Genomic DNA, 12,296 nt, shown 5'->3' on the forward strand with positions numbered 1-12,296 from the left:
TAATATCCCCATTGCAGAGATCTTGCTCCACAGGGGGCCAGGAAGACTGGACAACGTGCTTACTCTGGTCCCCGGAGTTTGCTGTTATGGGTCAATACCATGTCTAAGCATTAAAAACTCGATTTTTCTGACTCTAGGACTTCATTTGTGAATACTTTCAGGTCACCCAAGACCTTTTCTCCTGTCAGTCTGTTACTGAGGTATCAGCCATGACACCTTGTAGGAGGCAAAAAGAAAAAAAAAAAGATCATACCCTTGCCTTACATTTTCTTCCTCAAAATAATTTATTCATTCACCTAGTCTCTCTCTCTCTCTCTCTGTCTGCCTCTCTCTCTCTCTCTCTCTCTCTCTCTCTGTCTGCCTCTCTCTCTCTCTCTCTCTCTCTCTCTCTCTCTGTCTGCCTCTCTCTCTCTCTGTCTGTCTGTCTGTCTGTCTGTCTGTCTGTCTGTCTCTCTCTCTCCTGAGGTGCTAGGGACGGAATCCAGAGCCTTGAGCATATCGGGCCAATATTCTACCACTCTGCTACATCCCAGATCAAAAGTGCCTGAATTAAACTGGTCGAGATGGTTTCTGTTCTCTGAAATCTCTGTGCCTCTCCCCCCAGGGTCTCACTATGCAGTCTAGGTGGGTCTCAAACTTACAGTTCTCTTGCTTCAGGCTTCCAGCTGGATAACTTTTTAGTTGTGATCTGCCAAGCATATCTTTGGAATATGTCACCATCTCCTTCCTCTTCATTTGAGACAAGATCTCACTCTTTAGCCTAGGATGGTCTCAGACTCATGGTGATCCTTCTACCTCAGCCTTGATCTTCTCAAAGGAATCGGGAAACTCACTGTTGTATCAAATGGAGGGACTTGGCAAAGTGGCATCCATTAAAACAAAGCTCATGAGAGCTTTCAATCCAGAGCACCCACTTACTAATTTATGCCCAGAATCATGCCTGCCAGCTTGTCAGACCATTGTGTGACTGGACCAGTACCCTTTGCTCACTGATGGTGGGCAAAGAAAGGAGCCCCGTTAGGAGGTGCTTCCGGATGAGAGCAGTAGTGGCAGGATACTTATTTTGTTCTCCCATATCATCTCTTTCTCCGAGGCACTGTCTGAACAGCTTTTATCACTGGGTTTGAACTTTCCCCCAAGTCAGCTGTTCATGAGACAGTGGGAACCTGGAAGAGAAACTTACAGTAGATATTTGATAGCCTTTTATACCTAACACCGCTGACACAGAAGATGTGACCATCCTAAAAAACAGCTGTGCTCCCGACACAGGCCAGCAGGATGTCTGGGACGAGGTGCCAAAACTCAATGTCACCTAGACCTTGTTCTGTAGCATGGTAGTTTTGCTGTAAATTAAGAATGACCTGGTGGCCCAATAAGGGCAGCTTTGTGGACAAGGCGAGGCCTGAGATGGCCGAAGGGTCAAGCTCAGGCCTCTCCAAGAGCCACCACAGAGTATGTGGGGGCCTAGGACAAGCTCATGGCTGGTGTTGTTTTGGTTTTTTCCAATACAGCATTTCTCTGTGTAGCCCTGGCTGTCCTGGAATTCACTCTGTAGGCCACAGACTGGGGTGCTTGTACCTCCTGTGTTAATCCTTCTAGTTGCCAGAAAAACCAACTCTACAATTTGTGCCAAACTTGAAGCAAGCATTTATTAAGTTTTAAACACTGACAAAGAGATGGACTTTGGTCAGGCCCATTCCCCGGACTTTCCTACCTAAGAATGGTCTCAAGCCACGAGTTGCAGAGGCTTCTGAGGACAAATCTGTAGGCCACCCTATTTTCCCATGAGGCATTATTTCTCAAGAACTACAATTCCCAGCATTCCAGGAAGTTAACCTAGTTCCTGGGCAGGTTGAGTTTGCAGGTTAATTTTGGACATTACACTTGCGTGCTAGACCAAACTATGAGCCACCATGCATGTTTTCTTTTTTCAAGTGTGTGGTCTTTACTGAATAATAACTCTCCACAGTTGATTTGAAAAAGATTTGTGTGCCTATTAGGCATCTCTTTGTTTTATTTTTGCTTTCCCTTTCTTTACATTCAGACAAACGAAAAGTCCTTAGGAAAACAATCTTGCTGGGTAATCCTAGCTAACCTGAAACTGGTGATTTCCAGCCTCGGCTTCCTGACCATCACATGTATGTGCCACCATGTCTGGCCTTTGTGGCCTTTTAAGAATACCATATCCCTTTACTTTTTTTTTAAAAAAGCATGGCTGTCAGGAGAAACTTGTGGTTCCAGGGGGGCCGTCTGGAAAGTTCTATGCAGATTCAAGAAGCATTTCAAAGGCAGAATTGGGCCTGAGCCACAATCCCTTTGTGTGTAAAGGCTTGTTTGTAAAAAAGATTTAACTCTAATAACCACTTTGGCTTTCTAGATAGTATCCTCCTGATATCTTTCAGTTTTGTTTGTTTGCCCGACGCTTTCATTGATCTGAGAGGAGAGGCTAGTCAGCCACCCCGCAGCCTACTGAGGATGCTGAGGGGGGCGGGGCGGCGGGAGGGCGGTGCAGCTGGAACCCTGCATATTAGGAATCAGACCCTGCTGCTAGTTAGCTGAGTGACTCGTGGGTGGAGTCAAGTCTCCCAAGGTCTCTGTTTCTTCGTTGATAAAACAAAGGCTTGGAAAAATAAATACGGGCTTGGACCACATGATAAGAAAGGTCACTCTGTTTGCTGATGTTGTAGCTCTGTGATGGTAGCACAGTGAAACTCCTTATCCTTCTCTAAGGGCCCCCCAAAGCTACTTCACTCTCAGCATTGAGATGTGGCTTGTCACACGAGGCCACCTGACACTTTCAAGTTAGGGAGGCAGGTGTGGGATTCCTCTCCTGGTGGAAGTTTCCTCCCACCGCCTCCCCTTACCCCCCTCACCCCCCTTCCCCTATTCCCCCCTCCCCCCACCCTTGTTGGTTTTGGAGCTGTGTGAATGCTTTTGCCTTCTCCCTGGCTCATCAGCGCCAGGAGGAAACAATAGTCCCATTGTCTCTTGTAGAGAAGGTTTCCAGTTTCACCTTAATCCGGGGCCATTGTGTTGTTTTAACAAACTCGGTACCACCCCCATGCAAAATGCAGTTGGTTCAGTTTTTGTTTTTTGTTTTTTTTTTTTTTTTTTTTGATTTTTGTTTTTTAAAGGACTCAGCAGCAATCCACAGCCCATTCCCCTCATCTCCTTCCCAAAGTCATAACTATATATAGTAAAAATGCACCGGAGTGTATGCACTGTTTAATTGGGCCACCTGGCATCAGGGTTAAAATGTGCTCCATCTGTATTTAGTTTGCAGATGCTTTTGAGTTATGCTCCAAACCAGTAACCTTCCAGAAAGGTTTTTGTGGTTTATAATTAGTGGCACCTGTAAAACATTTCTTCTAACCACGTAGCTTCTTTCTTATTAATCTTTGAGATTTCATGGTTTCTTTTAGTTGTTGTTTTTTTGTGTGTGTGTGAATCAGGGCTGGCAAAGTATATCACCATGCCAAAGGTCTTACTACCATAACCTAATTAGATGTGGAATGCTGGGAACGCACTGCACGTGGCTGTTGTCAGTTTTATAACATGACAGTGAACTTCTGATGTCTTCACTGAACATTATAAAGCATTCCTTGTGTCTCTACTGCTGTTCCCCACCACATGTCTATTCATAGGAAACTAACATAGATCTATGGCGCTTCAGGTTATCCTAAGGGATCTTTTCTGAGCCTGGATTACACATTCGGTCAATATGCAAACGACATTCCCCATTTTTTTCCCTACATTTGACTCTTTTTCTTTTCTCCTTAGAGACAAAAGACTGTTGAAAATGCTGAAGGCTGTGCTGAAGAAGAGCCGAGAGGGAGGAAAGGGAAGCAAGAAGGAAGCAGGTACGTGCACCGAGCAGGTATTATGGTGGGCAGCGCAGGGCACCCAGATCCCACTGCCTCAGGCTGGGTGGTGCAGACAGGCTCAGCACGAACAGCATCCTGGAAGCCGTGAAGGGTCTGTACTCTGAGTGGTATGTGTGTGTGTGTGTGTAGGGGTGTTGTGTGTTGTGTTTTTTTTTTCGCTAATATTTACTCCTATTTCATGTACATATGTTTGTCTGTATGAAGGTGTCAGATATTCTGGAACTGGAGTTACAGACAGTTGTAAGCAACCACGTGGGTGCTGGGAATTGAACCTGGGTCCTCTGGAGGAGCAGCTGTACTCTTAAGCTCTGAGAGGTATCTCTTTAGCCAATCCCTCCCCCTTTAAAATTTTTTTAAAATTAATTTTTTTTTAAAATGAGAAACAGTGTTGGAAATTAAGTTAGAATTTTGCACTGAAGATGAACAGTTCTTAATTTTAACAAGTCATTGTGATCCTGAAGTAAAGTATGGCAGTTGTGTTTAGGAATTTGATTTCTAGAAAGCCCTTTCCCTTGTCCCACATGGAGTTGAGTTTTATGCTTGACCAACTGTTGCCTGACGGGTTCTTGTGTTTTTGAGTATCAGATTTTATTCCTAACAGGTGTAGACCCACTTCACGCCAGACTGCTCGCTCAGTGTGAGGAGAGTGGCTTAATTTGGCTTCAGTTCCTCTGCCGCCCGCAGCGTTCTGGTGCACATTTGGCCATCGTGACCCTAGTAGCACCGCATTCCATGGTCACCTCCTCTGAGGTTCATCAGCCAGTCTTACATTCCAGTTTCCTCAGAGAGTCTGTGCACCGTGGGCTTGTATCCACAGTTAAAGTGTTACCTTTAGGAACTGCCCTGCAACGCACTCTTTAAACTCAGTTTAAATCTGCTCTTGCTAGCAAATGGCTCCTTTAAAAATTACCTAATGTCAAATAATGTTTTAGGTTTCCCTTCAACTATATATAAGTACACACAGTACTGACCTCTGAATATTATGGCTGTGCGGGACCGAGATAAAATTTCTCCTTATTACTAATTATTCCTTAAACCAAGCCTGCAGAGTGGCAGGCTTACCTCAGACTCGAAGCCTCTGGTAGTGTAAGGTTGCTATTAGGATTCCATTTTACACTTCTCATTAATGCCTAGGTAAACAGAAAGAATAGAAGAAAGCAGATCTAATGATATAAACAGAAGGCGTAGTTAGCTCATAACCTTAGAGAACCAACCCCTAGCTTTGAATAATTAATTAGAATTGTTACTATGGTAAAATTTTAGTTCACATAATTTCTATCCAGGGGCACTTTCATTCTCTGCTGGGTCAGGGCTAAAATGTCTGTCTCGTTATTATTTATTTATTTTTTTGAAAGCAGTTTTGGCTCATCTGATACTAATTCTAGAGACTTTCTTGTTGCCTTCGAAGCCTTTGGAATTTTTAGCATGAACTAAGCTGTCTGTTGGGGTGGAGCAGCCAAGCAAACAGGTACCCCACTCCCTCCCAGGACCAGGGTCTTCAAGCCAGATTCCCTATAGAGTAACAAAAATCTCTCAGCAAAGACCCTCCTCTTTCACGGTGCCAGGATCATGGGAAGTAGCAGTTTAAAAGATGTTTCACACCTGTGCAGGCAGGCCAGGCAGCAAGCACACTTGGCCTTTGAAAGGTTTCCAGTTTCAAAACACGGGACTAGGGGTTTAGGTCTCCCTTTGGCCTTTTAAGAGTAACTCCTGCTTTGTCTACGCTCTGTCTTTATAATAGGCTCCACACTTGCGGGATTTCACGAGAGTAAACCAACTTGATAATGTAATGGCAATATTTTGGGTAAAGCGTCTGTATGGTTTGGGCCCTTTTCTTTTCACTACAACCTGGTTGTCTTGTGTTGGGAAGAGAGCAGTTGGAATTTTACATCCAGATGAAGTTATGTGAAAAGAGTTGGGTAAATACTTGGAATCTGGCAACTTCTATGCTGAGTTCAGTCACTCACCTAAGTGAGACCTTGCTGAGCCCCTCTGTAAGTTAAAGCTGGCGGGGTTAAGACACTTGAGAGACTGGGTAACAACTTCTCCTTCCGTATGGAAAGGGTTTGCAACACTGTTCCCAGTCAACGGCAATCTTTATTGCAAAGACAGAAGGAAGTCCTTTGTCGAATTTTCTCTGATAGGTTTTGTTTTGTTTTGATTTTATGCTGATCATAGTTTGAGAATTTGGAAACAGCTGGGGCTGGAGAGATGGCTCAGCGGTTAAGAGCACTGACTGCTCTTTTCAGAGGTCCTGAGTTCAGTTCCCAGCAACCACATGGTGGCTCACAACCATCTGTAATGGGATCTGAGGCCTTTTTCTGGTGTGTCTGAAGATAGCAACAGTGTACTCACACACATAAAATAAATAAAATCTTAAAAAATTTTTTTTTGGAAACAGAGCAACTGAATTCGAGTTAGGAGAACTCAAAATAAGCTAATAATCTTTTGCAGAAAATTGGAAAGAAGAGTGTTTTTTAATTTGTTTGTTTCATTTGTGGGGTTGTTTCTGAGGCAGGGTTTCTCCATGCAGCCCAGCTTGGCCTTGAGTTTAGGCTCTTCCTGCCTCCACCTCCCAATTGCTGGGATTATAGTCTTGTGCCACCACTTCTGTCTAAATAGCGGTGGTTCTTCCTCACACCCACAACCAAGGAGTAGCCTAGGGCGATCCACAACTGGTGAGCATACTGTAGCTGAGCTGTATCCCCAGCCCTGTCCCAGAAGTATAGAAGAGCTTTGCTTCCAACTTCTGTCCACAAAATTTTAGAACGTATTATATGTAGCTACCTCAAACTGTCTGGAAGAACGTTAGCAAGTGATGAAACACAAGTTATATGTATGTCATAGTCTGGGAGATTGAATCCCTTTTGGGTAAACTCTTAACATTAGCAAAATACTTTTTTTTTTTTTTTTTTTTTTTAAGATTTATTTATTTATTATATGTAAGTACATTGTAGCTGTCTTCAGACACTCCAGAAGAGGGCGCCAGATCTCGTTACGGATGGTTGTGAGCCACCATGTGGTTGCTGGGATTTGAACTCTGGACCTTCGGAAGAGCAGTCGGGTGCTCTTTACCCACTGAGCCATCTCACCAGCCCAGCAAAATACTTTTGAAAAATGATTACACATTTTTATTTATGCTTATAAGATGGGTAAAAAGTGAGTTTCTGGAATGTAGAGAAGCACATTGGAAAATGAAATTTCAAAAACTTCAAAGTGTTTTCTTTTTTTGGGGGGGGGGGTACATGTTCTCTTTACCTTGTCGAGGTTCTTTCAGTAAAATGTGAGCCACATCTATCTCTTGACATTGAACTAGGTCTATCTGGGCAAAAATAAATTAAGGGCTGGCAAGATGACTCAGCTGGTGAAGTACTTGCTACAAAGCCTGAAGAGTGACTTGCATTTGATCCTTAGGACACACATGCTGGAAAGAGAGAATTAACTTCCAAAGACTGTCCTCTCCTCTCCAGATGTGTGATCCCTGTGGACATGCACGTGTGTGTGCCCTCTCATTCTTGAGCACATGTGCACATGGACATGCACACACATACTACATAGAAATGTAACTTTAAGAGTCAGTAGTTAGCCACAGTAGAAGTGTATGTTAGACTAGCCTTTTGGTTGTTTGTTTACATGCTAGAGTCATGATTTAAAATAAGCACACGAGGTGCCATCTTTATCTCAAAGCTCTTCAGAGAGGTTTGCAACCTGCTGCTATGTTTCTTGATTTCATTTGACCTATCTTACCGTATGATTTTCATTTTTCATCTTTCCGTATGATTTTCATGAGACTGTATTAAACTGTTATTAAAATGAGGTAGCAGCTATATTCTATAGTCAGGAGTATCTGATGCTCGATATGAACCTAATAAAAGTATAGAGTGAACATTATTAAACCATCAGGACAACATCAGCCTCTTTTCTGTAGAGAAAAGGAATAACGTTCCATGTTGTCGCTGCAAAAGTCTTTAATAAGATGTGCAAACTTTATATCAAAATAAATGATAAAGCTTTATTTAAGGACTCAAGACTTGACTGAATAAAAAGCAATATCTTATGTCTGAGTTGGGTATACACATACATATTTATTATTTTAAGCAAACTAGTCCTCCTAAAATTATCTGTATAGTTATCTAATCCCTTGTGAAATCCCACCTTCGTTATTGATTTTTATAGTCCTGGGGAGTAAACTCTAGGGCTAGAAATATGTCTCGATCACTGATCTAAACCTGTGCTCACCACAACTTTTTGGTTTTGAGGATATATATATATATATATTTTTAATTCCTGAAAAGGGTATTTTTAGGTTGCAGCAAAATTGACTGGAAATACAGCGGCTTCCCCTATACATGCATGGTTTCTCCTGTTATCAACAACCGTATCAAAGTGCTTCGTGTGACATACTTGATTGTCACACTGACAGTCACATTAATGCAAAGACAGTTTACATTAGGGCTCCTTCGTTGATGACTACATCCCGTGGTTCAGAGAAATAAATTGTAGTAGCATAAAGAACACCTTGACTTCCGTAAACATCCTGTGTTTCTTTTTTCTAACACAGTATAAAGTAGATATAAAAATTCATCTGGGAGAGAAGATGCTTAGGATTAGGTAGGGAGAGTTGGAAACCGGTGAGTGCTTGTAAACCGGCCATCCCTGGCTCACGTACATAGGTTCTAGCCACAACAGAGCCATATGAGTGTATGTGAGTTTCTTAGTGTCTACGGGGCAGGGTGGGCTTTGCTTCCCATCAGGATGGACACAACTGAGGATTCTTAACCCAGAATCTCTGGGAAGGACTCTTGCCCCTCCAAACTGATAAGTGCAGATGCTTAGTGTAATTCATGATAATGACCAGCACTGCACAGCAAGCAGACGGCTCAGATCAGTTTTTGTTGTTTTTCTTCTTGCTGTCAAGAAATGAAACATACTTTTATCTGATGTCTAATATAATTAACATTCACAGTGGATAATGTGGGCTTTTTGTTTTTGGGGTTGTTTGTTTGTTTAACATAGATTTTAGCCTCCTATGGAAGTATTAGACACGATCTCTTGCCTTCCACAGGAGAGGACCAGGCATTCTCCCTGCCTATATTCCTTCCCTAGGCAGTGTGTCAATCTTTCTCTCCCTCCCTCCCTCCCTCCCTCCCTCCCTCCCTCCCTCCCTCTCTCTCTCTCTCTCTCTCTCTTTCCTTCCTTCCTTCCTTCCTTCCTTCCTTCCTTCCTTCCTTCCTCTCTTTCTCTTTCTCTCTCTCTCTCTCTCTCTCTTTCTTTCTTTCTTTCTTTCTTTCTTTCTTAGATTCATTTATTACTATATCTAAGTACACTGTATCTGTCTTCAGATGCACCAGAAGAGGGTGTCAGATCTCATTACGGATGGTTGTGAGCCACCATGTGGTTGCTGGGATTTGAACTCAGGACCTCTAGAAGAGCAGTTGGTGCTCCTAACCACTGAATCATCTCTCCAGCGCCATTATGTCTATCTTGAATGCATAGAGTCATGCTATACCTAGCTTTCCTGGTTATCAGTGCCTGTGTGAAGTGTGTCCAAGTTGAGACAGAATAGCAAAGATAAGTGGACTTCTACTTGTAGTAGTCTGTGCACGTGTGTGTGTGTGTGTGTGTGTGTAAGGAAGTGGGCTTACTTTGGAGCAATTTATTAAGAAGCTTTGGTCTTCACCTTTCCCATCAGTAAACCCCAGGTGGTTGGTTAAATACACTTGCAATGGTGTTAATTAAGGCAGAGGTAGTTTCTAAGCCTGTGTGTATACTGAATTAATTTTTTTGTTTTGCATTTGTTTCTTCACTTTGAATTCGAAGCAAAAGGAAGCTGTTATCTTCTCTAAAGTCTAAAAGCTATTGGTGTGATTGTTAAACGTGGTATTTTAAGCCATTCCAGGCTGCGTCCCGGCTTTCAGTGGTACCTTCAAAAAATGCCTCAATATAAACGATGCTTTGTTTTATCCAAAAAATAGGAAGCTGCTTTTGATTAGCCCGTGCTCCGCTGCCCGCTTTCGGCGCCTGTGGACTATTATTTAGGAATTTGGTGCAGAGACTGTATTGTTGAGATGTGGCTATTTGGTATCTTCTGTTGAGAGACTACAAAAATGTTCCTCAAGCAACCCAATAACACAACGGTTCCTTCTATCAGAATGTTCGGAGTTTTGTTCAAAATATCAGTGTCTAATTTACAAATAGGATGGAGCTGGGATGCAGCCTGTTCCTCAGGGCTTGCTGGGTTCCTGCCTCAGAGGTTTCCTTTGTTGTCTTCAGACACACACACAGTCTACAAAGAAACAAAAACTAGACACTCAAATTAGAGACCACAAGTCCTCAGCTTGATCATCTCTGGAATAACTGACACTCAGGCACAACTTCCTTACAGAGATAATGTCAGGTTTAAATTAGAAGTTCTTTCTACCTTGCTTGCTACTTAGTTTCTGCTAGATATTCATTACATCTGTTCTTTCTTGAGGAAACTGTGGCAGCTTAAAGAGCAGAAGAGATTCAGACCAGACTGCCCTTAAACTTGTTAGGTACCTCAGCTTGAGATCTTCCTGTCTCTGCCCCCCAAACACTAGAATTCTAGACGTGGGCTACTGTGCTGGCTAGTTTTATGTCAACTTGACATAAGTTAGAGTCATTTGGAAAGAGGGAACCTCCATTGAGAGAATGCCCCCCTCACCCCCGTACTGGCCTATAGGCAAGTCTGTGATTTTTCTTGATTGATGATTGGTGAGGGAGGGCCAGAGGTCCTGTGTGTGGTACCACCTCTGGGCTGATGGTCCTATAAAGTATGAAAAAGCAGGCTGAGCAAACCACGGTGAACAAGCCAATAGGAAGCATTCCTCTATGGCTTCTGCTTTGGTTCCAGACCTGACTTTGCTCAATGAAGGGCTGTTACCTAAAATGTAAGATGAAACTAATCCCTTCCTCCCCAGGTTACTTTTGGTCCTGTAGCTTCATGGCCATGGAGATGCTGATATGTAAGGTAACCATTACACTGGGCTTCAAACAAAAGTCTTGTTCCCATCCTAGGAGTTCAAGAGAAGTCAGGATGGACCTCAGGTGAAGAGTGGTATTGATGAGTTCCTAGATATGGAGTCTACTACTGTGGGTTAATAAGTGTGTCTCCCATCTTTATTTCTCTGTAATATAACTGGTGAGCTCTCAGTTGCTACTGTATGTAGTTTAGGCTTAGGAGTTAATTTTCCTGTAATTTTTCACCTTTAACCTTTATTAAATACTTAGGTTGTAACTTTCTCTGTACAATTAAACTGAAAGACATCTTCCCTTGCAAAAGATGTTTCAGGAGGTGCCAAGCAGATCTGAGGATAGATTTCTAAATACAGTTTATAAAGACTTTATTCTAACACATCCTCATTCTTGAAGGTCTATTTTTGGAAGACCTTTGACCTCCATCCTCTGGTCGCTTTCCTGTGCCTTCCGGAAACTCGGGAGTCCACCAGAAGAGGATGGAGCAGGTGTGGGACATTCATCATGTGTTGGACACCCGCACGCGTGTGCCATGGTGGCTTCACAATGGGCTTCCGGTCTGCTGTGTGATGCACTCTTAGAGCAAGCTCTGGGCTCGGAGGGAAGGGGACTGGATCACTCAGACCCTCCCACTCCCAGTGAGGCGTCCAGGAAGACGCTTCCTGCTAGCGTCATCACAAAGGGGAACACAAAGCTCTCAGCGCTTTGCCCTGAGCCCCCACTGGATGTGTGTATATGCAAAAGGAAGCTTAACCTCAGTAGAGAAATGATGGATTAGAAACTCAGTCAAAAATATTTGTTTGTCAGGCGTGGTGGCGCACGCCTTTAATCCCAGCAGAGGCAGGTGGATTTCTGAGTTCGAGGCCAATCTGGTCTCTACAGAGTGAGTTCCAGGACAGCCAGGGCTACACAGAGGAACTCTGTCTCAGAAAACCAAAAAAAAAAAAAAAAAAGTTTTGTTTACCAAATTGAATTTCATTTCAGTTTTTTTCCCCCCTCCCATAAAAGGTGCTTTTCTGGTTTGTTTAAAAAAAAAAAAAAAAGACTGCAGAGAGCTTCATCAGCCTCATCCCATAAAATCTCCATAATTTAGTTTTCATGTGGGCTGTTTGCATTTTCGGGAGAGAGTTCCAAGGGCCTTATTTCTATTCTATGAACGTGTGCAGAATAATTCACCTCACTGTCTAAACTACATACAGTAGCAACGGAGAGCTTACCAGTTACATTACAGAGAAATAGATAAAGATGGGAGACAAACGCTTGTATTAACCCACATTAGTAGACTCCATATCTACTCGCCTCCTTAGCAGTTTCTGAGAGGAGAATCTGAGGAGGGCCAGCGTTCAACAGAGGATGGCCTGAGCTCACCAGTTCTCATTACAGTCCTAGGAGCAAAGTCAAACCAGGGCCTCACCA

At 43.0% G+C, this 12,296-nt stretch overlaps 1 protein-coding gene across 12 annotated transcripts in view; it reads left to right on the top strand.

Annotated features, from left to right (window-relative positions):
• Tanc1 (tetratricopeptide repeat, ankyrin repeat and coiled-coil containing 1) overlaps positions 1–12,296 on the top strand; it is a 234,393-nt gene that overhangs the window by 83,747 nt on the left and 138,350 nt on the right. For all 12 annotated transcript variants that reach the window (XM_017319203.2, XM_030251967.1, XM_017319205.2 and 9 more), the window contains one exon: positions 3,781–3,860. In XM_017319203.2, coding sequence (XP_017174692.1) covers positions 3,800–3,860 — 61 coding nt within the window. In that variant the 5' untranslated portion in view covers positions 3,781–3,799. The remainder of the gene's footprint in view (positions 1–3,780; positions 3,861–12,296) is intronic.

Source organism: Mus musculus, chromosome 2 (genome assembly GCF_000001635.26).
Source record: "Mus musculus strain C57BL/6J chromosome 2, GRCm38.p6 C57BL/6J".
Classification (NCBI taxonomy): domain Eukaryota; kingdom Metazoa; phylum Chordata; class Mammalia; order Rodentia; family Muridae; genus Mus; species Mus musculus.